This window comes from Lontra canadensis, unplaced genomic scaffold (genome assembly GCF_010015895.1).
Source record: "Lontra canadensis isolate GAN:19392208 unplaced genomic scaffold, GSC_riverotter_1.0 scaffold2, whole genome shotgun sequence".
Lineage (NCBI taxonomy): Eukaryota > Metazoa > Chordata > Mammalia > Carnivora > Mustelidae > Lontra > Lontra canadensis.
The window spans coordinates 60,212,566-60,226,527 of record NW_022630996.1 but is presented as its reverse complement, the minus strand read 5'-3'; the positions used below and the strand labels follow the sequence as shown (position 1 = coordinate 60,226,527).

Genomic DNA, 13,962 nt, shown 5'->3' with positions numbered 1-13,962 from the left:
GGGAATTGGCGATTCCTTCCCTGAGGGAGGAACGTAGGGATGCCTTCCACGCTTGGGAGACATTGGTAGAAGGTGATGATCTCTTCTTTCTCTCGAGTTTCTCTTTACTGTTGGCTGCAAGACAGGGTGAGTATTCCTCCTGAATCCACCAGTCACCATTCCCAAAGTGCTGTGGTGAAAAAGAGAGATCACTCTGTCAAGAACAGAAATTAAACCAGCTCTATGAAGGCACTAGAAAAACATATATTCTTCAGGATGGTGGTAGGTGTTTGAGAAAATCTAGCCAGGCAGTTTTAGAGGAATTTTCACATCTTAAAATCATTTCCATTTGCCTAACAGAACAGTAATAACGTCATTAGCCTTTGGTGAACTAATCCTCTTTTTCCTTATTCCTCAGGCTTTGTCAAATGGTCTTATACATTATCTTTAGATCTCTGGTTTGAATTCATCTTTAAGGTTTTCTGTGTAACAACGTGTAGTATTTTCTTAAGAATAGTGTGAGTTGTGTTCTTGAGCAAATGGATAGTTTCTGCCTTTTTAATAACACCCAATCACACTTTCTACAGAAATGGAAATATAGAACAGTAGCTTATAATGTGTGTGTGTGTATCAAAGGGTAATGGTAAAATGCATTTCAGAATCTCTAAATAGAGAATAAATTTTGATCCATGAAAAACCTTAATAAATTCGATTTAACAGACCCAGTTACAATTTCGTCGCAAGAGCGGGAGAAGTACTTTACTTACTTACTTTATGTGCTACTCGTTTATCCAGTCCTCAAACCTTTCTTGGGAAGCTGCCTGCTATCTGCCAGTCTTTGTTCTATGTTCTCAAGAACCTTGAGTTAGCAATTAGAGGATAGTTTCTGTTTCACAGTAGCAGCAGGATTTTCATAAAACTATATTCTTTTTTTATTCCACTTCAGAAAAGTGAATATAGCCAGTTGGCAAGGGTGTGTGCTTATACTTTGGTGCTAAGGGACTTAAAGTATTGTATAATTTTATAGCTTTATATTGCAACTTCTACAGCAGCCTGCTCATGAATATGGAATCAATAAAAGGCCTTTTCTATCAAGATTTTATCATTTTTTAATCTTTTTACGTAATATTAGAGAAAATACACTTCTGTGCCTTCTGTCCTTATAATTCTAAGCTTTCAACTTCCTTTGTAAAGTGGGCACGTCATAGGTTCTGCTGTATGGGTTCTGCCAAGCCTCCCCTGGTCCAGACAAGCTCACACTATAACCAGGACCATTCCAACTTCTCTCTCCTCCCGGAAATTTGCAGGATTTACTCGTGGTATGAAATTCAAGGCAAACCCTTTGGCTGTGCCTGTTGACTGAGCCAACTTGACATTTGCTTCTGTTCAGGAAAAATACTTCAGCTGCCAAACTAATATCTCTGCACAGTAAGAAGTAAATATCATGGAAACGGAATAAATACCTCCTCAGATGATTTTTTAAAATGCTAACACAGAAAATGGAAACTCCTCTTTTTTGAAGTAATCAGAGAAGATCAGCCCTCAGGTTGCTTCCCAGTCCTTGGGGGGAAAACACCCACTCGGAACCCGGGTGATAAACGGAGTGTGGGGAGAAGCTGCAAGGCCAGGTTCACTTCCATTGGGTGATGCCCCATTGTCACCTTTCCTCTGTGTGGTGTCCCCTTCCCAACCGTAGGTATCAGTCCTTGAGATGTCACACCTTGACACCTAACTGCGCTACAGTATGGTGTTTCGAGAACAAATTAACCTTTACCATTGTTTCAACCTCTTCCATATTGCATGAGTTTTTGTGCCCTTGGCTCCCTCTATTCCTTCTATGGATGCAGCATTTTCTCATACGGGCTCTCATTGGGTGGCTCCAATGGCCATATTTTCTGTTTTGTCTTATATCACATAGAATTGGAGAACGCTTCACCACAGGCTCATCCACTGAGGTACTCATCTTTAACCCCAAAGCCTGTCTTTCTCTGGATTCCCCTGTGTCTTATAGTCACACCACTCACTTTTCCTCCCTTAATGCATGAGGGCTTGAAAGAATCACCAATCAATTCCTTTTCCTGCACCCTCCATAAACTGCTAAGATTTACCCTTTATCCTTTTCCAGAGTCACCAAACTACAGGATGTCCTTTCTGTTCCCAGGGCCATCACCACCTTGGACCAAGTCTACATTTGATAGACCATCAGTCGCAAATCCAGTAACCATGTCTCTGGCTGCCTCCTATGAATTAATGCTTGCCTGGATTCTCTGTTTGGTTACTGAACCCATCCACCCTTTGTTTGTAGATCCTTTGTCAGTTCCCATATACTCAGCTTCTAAGGTCCCACACATAGTCTCTGGTCCCTCACTTGTCAAAGAGAGATTTAGGCACCATTCTTCATGTGGTTGATATACTAATGTTCCTTTTCAGTTGTCAGTTTCTATAACAGTGACTGTCAGTAATTTCTTATTATCCACAGCATGAAGTTCAAGTTCTTTAGCTGAAGATTTTAAGCTCTAAGATTCTGGTCTCAATGTACCTCCCTAAAATTGACCTATTGCTCTTCAGTTTAAAACTTCTCTTCTGAAAACCTAGTCTCTCCGGTACAAAATGTGAATTCGGTCTCCAGATCTTTGCACTGGACCAGCTCCTGCCTGTTCTTCAGGACTCACATCAGACCTTCAATTGCAGTGAAACTTCCTTCATTTATTGAAACACATAGTAATCTGCCCTTTACACTCCCCTGTCCCACTTACTGTATGAATTACTCATATTGACTCTTATTATTTTCTACCTTTCATTCCTATTTGCCTTTTGATGTGTATTGTTCAATTTCTTTTTCTGCCTGTAATGTTAGGATCTGGCATGGTACCATGCTTCCGAAATTGTTTGTGGTTGCTGGTAATGATGGTGGCTGAAGCGGTTCCTTTGCCAGTTGTCAAAGACCCTGTACTTACCCACGTAAGCTGTTTGGACAAGGAAGAAAATGGAACCATTACCATTCTTGCTGTCTTAGGGAATCTTCTTTGAGAGAAACCTTGAAGAATCTTAGAAGCAGCACTAGAAAAATTCTTTGGCAGCACCATTAATGTATCATGGGATGAAATACTCACATGCAAATAAGCAAGAACAAAACCCAGCAGGACTGAGTGTGGGTCCAGTGAAGACATTCCTTTATTCCTTAGCCCTGACCCACTTTGGCATCTGGCTCAATAACTCCTTGTCTCTGAGAAGATCTTCTGATTTGATCTGCATGAGTCCAAGTCTCCTCCCTGCTCCAGACTTCCCATTACTGCAGTGACCCTTTTTGGTTTCCTGGCTTTTGAGGCCACAGACTGGCTTTTTACCAGCTTAGGCTCCCGACTGCTACCTTACCCATGGTCACTCCTCTCCTACTGCTGGATGGAATCGGTCTCTCATCTAGCTTTACGATGTGCAGCCACTGGACATTCTGAGACTGCTATTCCAAGATTAAGATTAAGAGCCCTTTGTGATTCACAATTTGTAACTTTGTAGACCTGCTTAGGCACCTGAAATATACTTTTACTCTGGCTTTTCTGTGTCTTCGTACAGACGTTTGCATTGTGACATTAGAGGAAAGAAAAATCTTACTTCTGTCATGCTCTGTCTTGCAGCTTTACTTCCCAATATTGATGATGAATTATAAAATGAATCATGTACTCTGTACTCTGATATAAACAGACCTTTAAGAATTAGCTGGCGGTATCTGTGAAATTCTTACAACAGCCATCTCACTTAAAGCTTTGGCTGTCTGAAGCCAGTTCTCTGATATTGTTGGGTTCCTTTATGAGTTCAGTGGAGACGGTACAGCAGTACTATGCCGGGGGCATCCTCCCTTTTCAATTAGACTAAGGCCTTAGCCTCTAGGATTTGGCTATGGGTTGGGGAGCCCCAGGTCAATCTGGCTAAGTAGTGAAGTCTCTGTTCCCACACGTTGCCCAGTATTTCTAACTCAGTGGTACTCAGGCTTTAGTGAGCATCAGAATCACTGGACCCTGCTCCCAGAGATTCTGTTCTGTGCAGTTCAGGTGGGGCCTATGAATTTGCATTCTAACCTGTTCCCACACGGTGCTGCGGCTGCTGGTCAGGGACCACACTTTGGGATCCACTGCTCTGGGACTTCTCCCATCCAGGTTCTCTCTAGATTTCTTAGACGTGGTCATGGTGAATCCAAGTATAAGAGGCCTTATTGTACTTCTTAAGGGACATTGAATTGCTTTCTTATGGCAATTTAGAATATGATACATGTTTAATTCAGTACATTTAAAGTTCTATTAAAACCTCTTATTTTGGAATAAATTATTGAAGTGAAAAATATAGGGTATAATTTAATAATACGCCACATCCGCCATGGCATTTGACAGTTAGAGGCTCAACGTACATTTCTGTATGATGCCTTCTTCCTTTTCCTTCTTCTAGTCTTATCTCCCTTCCTCACACATTTATTTAGTGCCTGCTCTGTACCTGAAACTGAACTGAGGACCAAGATGCAGAGCTGAATTAGTAAGGAATGAGTAAGTTTGCAGCCATGTGAGACATGGGAAGAGGTGACTGCCCTGGCCAGACAAGGGGCTGTGGTGGACATAGCTGCCCCACAGTGGTAAGATGATGAGCTCTGCAGGAGGGGTGCTGGGTGGGCAGGAAAGCTATCCCAGAGCCAGGACCAAAGAGTCAGTATGGAATTGATAGCCTACTTAGAAGGAAAAGGAATCAAAGTAGCATGAGTGCTACAGTGGGTTTTTTCTCCCCCATCTTTTGCTAAGCAGTTTAATTTGCATCCTTGTATAAAAGAATTATGAACTGGTAAGTCTTGACTAAAAATAAATATGATGCTCAAAGTTCATACTTTTTTAAAAAAGATTTTATTTATTTATTTGACAGAGACACAGTGAGAGAGGGAACACAAGCAGGGTGGGTGGGAGAGGGAAAAGCAGGCTTCCTGCCGAGCAGGGAGCCCGATGTGGGGCTCAATCCCAGGACCCTGGGATCATGACCTAAGCCAAAGGCAGACTTAATGACTGAGCCACCCAGGCACCCTCAAAGTTCAGACTTCTAAAGAAAATAACTACTGGCTACTTCATCTCTTAAACATAGTTTAGAACAATCTTGTCAGCCGGTAAAATTGTAGAAATATTTTTCTACAAAAGGGGAAGTTGAGGAAGTCCTCAATCACAGGGTTGTACAAATGGATGGATTCTGGATCCCCTGACGTGCAGGCCTTAATATGTATCCAGGGCAGACTCAGAATTGAGGACTCAGAGAACACGCTGAAGAGGAAGGTCTTTGCTGTGGAAGGGTGCCACCTCCTGGCCAGCCTTTCTGAACCAGCTAGGACTGGGAACAACTGCGTGGTTCTCACCTGGCAGACACTATCCTTCTATTATGTTCTGATATTTGAGGCCTGGGGACGTCTCAGGAATCCTCTCTCATGCTTATAAATGAACACAGGTGCTTGGCCCTCCATTCTGTTAGGTTTTAAGAGTGCACCTCACTAAGCTGATGCTCGTCAGGCACAAGGAAAAAGGAGAACAAGGTCAACAGAGAACAGTTTCTAAGAACATAATCCTTGGACTTGGAGTTTGATGGAGCCAAGGCCTGAGTTGGTCACTTACTACTTTTGTGATTTTTGAGCAAATGACTTCATATCACTGAACCTTAATTTTCTCAGGTGCAAAATTGGAATATGATGTAAAATTATGAGGATAAAATAAGATAAATATATGAAAATTCTTTATATGCATTGTAACTTCATAGTTACTAAAGCAACAGCAAAATAGCCACAAAGAATAAAAGCATCTGATACAAAGGAAGCTTAATCAGTCTGGAGACTGCATGGAAAGACACAGTAATCTGTCAAGATTACTGCAAGAAGTATTATAAGGGATTGCTTTAAAATTTGAGATCAAATCATCCACAAGTTTATTATTGATGTATCAAATGATGGACACATTGGGAGGATCACGTGATCACAACTAGGCTTTTAGTTCTTCTTGACGGCTTGGGTAGAGTTGGGACCCTGAGCTGTCAAACACAGGGTCAGTGAGGGACTGGTTGAAACTTTTCAATAACTATTGAGAAAATAAAATATTTTGTTTAGTAAGAAAAGCTCACTTATACAAGATAAGTTTTGAAAGCAGAGAAGTTTCACAGTAAAAGTACTTTCAGTTAAAGGAAAATATACTCTTCCAACCAGCAAAAACTACATATGTGCCCATACAAAGAAATTAGTAGTGTGATTCTTACATCTCATTGACAGAGGAAAACTCCAAAGCTTCTTTTTTTTTTTTTTTTTTTTTTTTTTTTTTGACAGATCGAGAGAGAGAGAGAGATCACAAGTAGGCAGAGAGGCAGGCGGAGAGAGGGGGAAGCAGGCTCCCTGCTGAGCAAAGAGCCAGGCATGGGGCTCGATCCCAAGACCTTGAGATCATGACCTGAGCTGAAGGCAGAGGCTTAATCCACTGAGCCACCCAGATGCCCCCCAAAGCTTCTATCTTAAAGACTCTTTTACTTAGAGCATTCATAAATCTGCCTCCTCTGATTTTTTAAAACAAATATAAGCATTATGATAATCAACCAAAAAGATAAATTAAGAGTAGAGACACTTAAGCCAGGAGCTCCTTACTATGTGCCAGGCTCAAAAGTAAGTGCTTTGACAAGTTTTAGCTTCATTCGCTCTTCACGGCCACCCAGTGATATATACCCATTCTATAGATAAGAAGCTTGAGGCTCAACAAGTTTGTCACTTGTCCAAAGCTTGCACGGGCCATTTAGCTGGTAAGTGGCCAACCATAGATTTGAACTGAAATTCGTTTCTCAATGAGTACATAACCCTTATGCTGTACTGTCTTACCAGTTGCTTTTGATTTGCCCTGGTGGATTATCAAGTTAAATGTCTGCTGCCTATTTCCAGTGCCTGCTGCTGGTTATCCAACAAGATAGGCCTACGGCTTCCCTCCTGTTAGTTAGAAGCCCTGGAATCCCTGCCTGCAGGTGTGGGTACCTTCTAGTGCCTTGCACAGATGCCCATAGAAGTCTAGGATCCGGGGTGATCTCTTCTTGCCAGCGGTGACCGCAGTGGAAATGGTGGGATCAGTGGGGCACCTGGGGGGCTCAGTGAGTTAAGGGTCTGACTCTTGGTTTCAGTTCAGGTCACGACCTCGGGGTTGTGGAATGGAGCTCCGCATGGGGTTCTGCGCTCAGCATGGAGTCTGCTGGAGATCCTTTCCCTCCTCCTCTGAACCCTCCCTTCTCATAAATAAAATCTTTTTGTAAAAGAACTGAAACGGTGTAACTTCAGTACAACTGTGTTGGATATGTGCACATGTCTCTCTGCCATCTCCTTCCTTGAGTGAGGCAGCCTGTCCTCTCGGGCCTTCAGGAGGCTGCTCTGGGCTATGAAACAGCAGGAAAGGCAGCACCCCCACCCATCCTGAGGTGTCTACTCATGCTTTGTTTTCCAATTGCTTCAAGAAAGACCCATTTCAGCAAAGAAAGTGGTCTTCTCTGATGTTCAACTAATACCTGAATTTCCTACTTTGAAACCTTGAGCCTTTTACTTTGTTTGGCAACTTCGTTTCTAGCATATCTGTTTATTTTCTGCTAATTCTGTGTGAGGAGGCTGCCTAGAGGGTCAGGAACCCAGCCTGACCCTCTTTGGCGGCCCAGACTTTGGGGGTGAATGAGGCCCATGAGGCCCAGGCCTGTGTGGGGCTTGTTGAGACTTCAGAGGGGGCCAAGCAAGCTTGTTCTCTCCACCTGTGTCTGTTTGTGTCTGCTCTGGGCACATCTTAGCCCTCAGTTATGTGAGTGACTCACAGAAAAGAAGAAAATTTTGTTTGCCTAGAATGCTTGGGAAATCATACATGGACGTTTCTAGCTGTGATGTGCGTGATCTTTCATGTTATTATTACTACTAGAACCAAAAATACAATGAGTCTGTGCCATCTGGTAGTAATAATTAGAAACAATAATATAACTAGAGATGGGTCCTAGAAAGCTAGGGAATGTAGTTGGGATTCCCTCTAGAAGCTGTTGAGTTGTGTGTTTTTCACCTTCACTCCTTTCCCACAGAGACACTCGTACATACTCTATGTCCAGAAATTTTTAAGAAACACGGTAGAATATGTCGCATGCTTATACTAAATCTATTGGTGAAAACTAATGTTCCAGAAATTGTTTTAAGGTATATGTGTAAATTATGCACATATGTGTACATAATATATATGGAGTACAAACATTCTATGCATGTAGTGCAGATACAATCCCAATAGCAAGTACTAGTAATCTCTCCATTTTACAGATGATAAAACTGAGGCACAGAGCGGTTAGGTGTCTTGTTCAAGATCACACACAGCTTGGAAGCGGGGGGCTAGAGTCCATATGCTTAGCCACCAGACTCTGCTGCCTCCATGATTTGGAGGTTTCCTGGGTGACTCGGGAGGCACTTTAGATTTTGGCAGTAGCTCAGAATTCACCATTAAGAACTCCAGGGAAGAGTTGGCTTGGTGGGAAGGGCACTGGAGCAGGACTCAGACCAGCAGTGTTTTGGCCTCGGTTCTACCATTTGTGAGTTGCATGTACTTGCACATGTCTCTTACACAGCACTTCCCTTTCCTCATTTGTAATGGAAATGGTGATAACATCTTTCCCTCTGCCTCACAGAGGTGTCGCCAGGACAGATGACACTGCAGATGTTAAAGACCTGAAGTGTGACCTAAATATTCAGAAATGAGTTTTCACATGGTCACAGATTGGTTGGGGAATTCCAAGCCAAACCTTTATCACTCTTAGCCCAGCTCCCTGTTTGTCCACCTATGCTATGGCGATAACTTTAAGCAAATTTGCGCTGATCGCTGTTATCTCCTTCTTGGAGAACTGAGAAGTGTCCCACTCCCCCTTGCATGATCCCCTCGTTACTATCATGGCAAACATGCTACTCCACTCAGAAATCATCTTTCTTTTCTTCTGACTTGACAGTCCTTATTTTTCCTTTGTCCATTGCATATAACAGGCTAAGATTTCCTATTCCCAATGAAAATTCCCTTTATAAATTTAAATCAAGCAAAATCAAATATGCTCCGAATGGAAGGGGTCTTCTCTGAGCTAGACCAAGATAGACTGAGGGTCAGCATGAGGGACCTACCTGACATCACCAACAAATTAGGACCAAAGCGGGGCAAGAAGCCACAAGCCCCAGATGCCATCCTGTCCTGGTTTATGGCCCAGCCACTTGCACTGAGAACTTGCAGGCTGAGATTTGTGTTGGTCCTGTGTGTTATTACTGATCGCTCTTCTGCAAGGAATGTCTTCCTCCCTTGAGCTTTTGTCCTTTGTCACTCACAGGCGAAGACTGCACAGGCTGGGTGTGTCAAAGGTTACCCAAGTGGATTTCCTGCCCAGGGAAGTCGTGTCCTACTCCAAGGAGACCCAGACTCCCCTAGCTACGCATCAGTCTGAAGGTAAACTCTGTCTTTTGTTTGCTTTCCATATTATCTCTGGGAGAAATTGCCAGTGTCATATCCTTCTGGTTCATTTTATATCTGACCATAACAGATCTTCCCAGGACATAAACATAATGACACACTGTGAAAGTCTTAAGACTCCTTTGGCACAGGTTTTAAAAGCTCTGGACAGGGAGCCCAATGGTACTCCTCCAAAGGACCCGTGAACTTTAAAATGGATTACTTAGGTGACATTTTTGTCAAAACTGTATGAAGGGGGGAAATCATCACGGGGTAACATACTAGAAACTTTTCTGAATTTAATCCGTAAGAACAGTGTGAACATTAAGAGGCATCATTTTCAGGAGGCAGCAAACAGCAGCACCCCACCTGTTCCTCCAAATCAAGTGTTTGGGGACACAACCACACCTAGTCGTTGGTGTCTGTAGTCTGTGTGGCTCCTTTCTTGCTGTAATCGAAGGGTCGAGAAGCTGTGACAGAGCACTCACAGCTCACACAGCCAAAACTCCTTAATCTGGCACCTTAGAAACACTTGGCTGATCCATGACTGACTTTGCCATTCAGATGAAAACACATTAGAGTTTCTTACCATTTAAAATTTAAAACCAGTTAAAATCTCTACGCTTCTTTGTGCCTGCTGGAAAACATCGGGTGGAAAATTCACATGCACATCCCAGTCCGTCAAATAATACTCTCAGAGAAATTGGAGCTGCTAAAATGCTCCCCCGAGAAACAAGAAATCCCACGTAAGCAGAAGAGGGAGAGGTGTGTGCTTCGGATAAGAGGAGGTAGCCTCCTTGGAAAAGAGCATTATCGGTATAGCCAAGCAAATTCTCTTTTTACTTTGTGGTATTTTATTGTTTGGTGTGGTGAAGAGAGTGGGAGAGTTCTGGGTCCATGGTTGTTATGTACTAAATACTGAACAGAAGCACAAGAATGAAAAATGATTTGCAAGCCTTGCTTGGTTTACAGTGAATGTATGTATTCGTGCAGTTTGGTTGGTGCGAGCTACAGAGCTTTTCAGTTTGGGTTCCAAGAACATAATATCCAAAGTGAAATCTGGTGCCTTGAAGTAGTGCGCTCCCCACAGGACTTCTGGAAACCTTTCCTGGGTGATGCCGGCTGCTGCTGGGATGAGCCTGGTGACAGGGCCCTAATCTTTCAAATCTGAGAGTGAAAGGATTATTAGAAGCAAACAAGGAGCACCCTCTGGTGGTGAAATTTTAAACCCATCACTTCTCCAGACTTCAAGAACTGCATATTAAAGTGGCAGCACAGAGTTAGAAAAGCCTTTGGGAGTTCACCTACTCTATCCTTAGACCTCCAGGCAGATCAGAAAGATTATTAAAAAACAACCTCACCACCCAACCAAAACATTTGTTTGAGTTAATTTGGTGCCTGAGGTATTTGCAGAGCTGTAGCCTGAGGTATGTTTATTTAGCCGAAAATCTGACCCATAACCTAAAGTTATACAACTGAAATAGGAGAAGGAGTGAATTCTATTTTGAAAATGTGTAGACTGCAGATATTGGAAGGGGTACAGACATATTTACAAGGGAAGATAAATTAAGGATGAAAAGGCCTCGACTCTCAACTTTGAAACTAGAACACATCAAAAGAAAAAGCCTGGGCATTCCGTTTTATTACTGCAAAGAGAGCTTGGGCGCCCTCGTTATGCTGTGGTCCAAGCAGCAGGAAAGAAGGAATTTATTTCTCCGCCATTGGCAGAAGTTCTTCCTGTTTTGTTAAACAAGATTCATAGAGGTTGTTTTTGCGGCGGTGGGTGTCTCGATGGTTCAGATCCCACAATACAGATTTGAACTTGAAGCTAGCCCCCGCAGCTCTAGACATTAAACAATGCCCGATGGGTCCAGACTGGCAGAACTTCAGACTGGGGTTCAGCAAGTTGTCCTCTCGCTGCAGACACTTCTTCGACCTTGGGCCACCCGCTGTCGCCCAGCTGCCTGGCTGACAAAGGTGCCCCGTGCTCGCCTTTCACCTGCTGTGTGAAGGGAGCTGGTGGAGGGAGGACTGGGGGGCACATCGGGCAGTGGGCAGCGGGAATCCACCACTTGGCAGGTTTTGGTTGGCTTCTGATTTGGGGCTTGAGCCATGGCAATGTTTTCCTGACAACGGTAGCCGTTCAGAAGTAGGAGGTGATGAACTATTGGATTTTATGACACAGTGAGGCTCTTGGATGGGTACTATATAAAGCTGTGGTGTATGTAAGATCCGTGGCGTATTATTGCCCATAGCATATGGAAGAATGTGTTTTTTTAAGTCATACTGCAACTATGGAAAATGTAACAATAGTCAAACGAGTGATCTCAGAGCATCGATGAGTTCTATATCCAAGGGAATTCCAGTGCACTAAGTTTTTGCCATGTTGCCACTTTACTCTTTAAAAAGAAGGGGAAGGGACTTTTCCCAAATTTAAGTCTCTTTTCTCCACCACGCACTATAATGAACATTCTCTTAACTTGTGATTGTAATGACCTGTTCTGAGAAACACTCCGGAGAATGATTTAAACCAGGATGATTAAGGATTGACGTCCCTATGAATACTATTTTTCAATACATATTTAAGTCATGAACTACAGAAAAATAAGGCTGAAAATAGGACACCCTGATTTGGGAAGCAGGATATCTCTATCCCCCAAACATTTTAAACATGGGTTTTTTATTCCCAAGTTGTAAGAAAGGAAAAAAAAAATTATGCTTCCCTGCCAGACTACCCCTGCCTTGCCTGTTATTAATACGCCCTGGACTGACTGCCCATGACCTCCGGACATTAGTTAGGAGCCAGTCTTCTGTATCCTTATTACGGTGGGTACGTGGCTGGCTCATACACGGCACCCAATAATGCTGTTGAATGACAAAGATGATGCCACAGATATCTTAGAAACTCCCAAGTTCTGTAATGAGCCCTAGAAGGATGAGAATTTCTTAACTTCTTAACTAATGAGTAAGCCACTCTGGAGGGAGGAGGAGAAAACTTATACAACCTGTTGGTAGTGTTTGAAGTGTTCTCTGATCTTCCTCTCCTCTCCATATCTTATCAACAGGAACTTAATGGCTTCGGGTCGGCTCCCTCCCTTCCCACTGCTTCCCTCCCATGCCTTGTTTCTTATGCCCAAGAAAGACCAATCTGCTTTCGTTGTCCATAGTGCCGCATGGCGTTGGCTTCCATATATGCATGTGTATGCCTCCCATCCCAGAATGCTCTCTCTCCTGTCTGCCTTCCTTTGGGAAGTCAAAGGAGGAAGGAACAGTCAAGGATTATCTCCTTGGTAATTCCACTTATGGTAGGTGTCACTCCTACCATGAGCTTAGTCCATCTAATGATTATCTAAATGTCTGCCTCGGGTGGGCTGCATGTCCTTCCCTCCCATGCCCAACATGGTGCTTGGCTCAAGGAAAGGGCTCAGTATCAATGGAAGAAATGAAGAATGCCATGACGCTGGAGGAATAAGAAGGAAGGAAGAGAAAGTATTCACCATACTTGTGCGGGGAGGGAGTATGACTGATGCATTAAGGTTACATTGGCTTTCTGGGGTTTTTAAGGAAAAGTCCTGAGAGTGAGCTTGTGTGGAGAGGGGAGTTCAGGGTTTCCATTTTAGCCAGGCCTCTAATTTTATTCCCATGAACATGAGCATTAACTATCCATGAACATGGCACAGTTATGAGAACAGAAGGAGAAAATCGCCTGTGTTGGTCAGGACAGAGCAAAGCAGTCACCAAGTTGTTACTGTGGGAGACACTACTGAAGTACTTGAAGTTTGGAAGAGATGTGAGGGGAGGTGGCTAAGGAAAGCTTTTGTTTTACTTTTGCACTTTTAAAAATATATATATTTTCTTGATTGGTTGAGGAGAATTTCTGCTTTGGCTTCCCATCCTCTCCAATATATACTTAATCCAAAAGCTGTAAGTGTAAGAGAGTTGACTAGGGTAGTCTAGTCTAGCACTGTCCAATAGAAACATAATGAACAAATCACTACTTTTGTATCTTGGGGGTAAATACCAGTACTGCGGTTGCTGTGTCTTAGGGTAGCTCTGTTTCAACTTTTTGAGGAACCTCCATACTGTTTTCCAGAGTGGCTGCACCAACTTGCATTCCCACCAACAGTGTAAGAGGGTTCCCCTTTCTCTGCATCCTTGCCAGCATAAGGCGTTTTCTTACTTGTTAATTTTAGCATTTTGACTGGTATGAGGTGGTATCTCAATGTGGTTTTGATTTGTATTTCCCTAATGCCAAGTGATATGGAGCACTTTTTCATGTGTCTGTTGGCCATCTAGATGTCTTCTTTGCAGAAATGTCTGTTCATGTCTTCTGCCCATTTCTTGATTGGATTATTTGTTCTTTGGGTGTTGAGTTTGATAAGTTCTTTATAGATTTTGAATAGTAGTCCTTTATCTGATGTGTCATTTGCAAATATCTTCTCCCATTCTGTCAGTTGTCTTTTACTTTTGTTGACTGTTTCCTTTGCTGTGCAAAAGATTT

General features: G+C 42.9%; 1 protein-coding gene across 6 annotated transcripts in view; it reads left to right on the top strand.

Moving 5' to 3' along the window:
• DYNC1I1 (dynein cytoplasmic 1 intermediate chain 1) overlaps positions 1–13,962 on the top strand; it is a 296,927-nt gene that overhangs the window by 63,565 nt on the left and 219,400 nt on the right. For all 6 annotated transcript variants that reach the window (XM_032874683.1, XM_032874675.1, XM_032874700.1 and 3 more), the window contains exon 6: positions 9,343–9,458. In XM_032874683.1, coding sequence (XP_032730574.1) covers positions 9,343–9,458 — 116 coding nt within the window. The remainder of the gene's footprint in view (positions 1–9,342; positions 9,459–13,962) is intronic.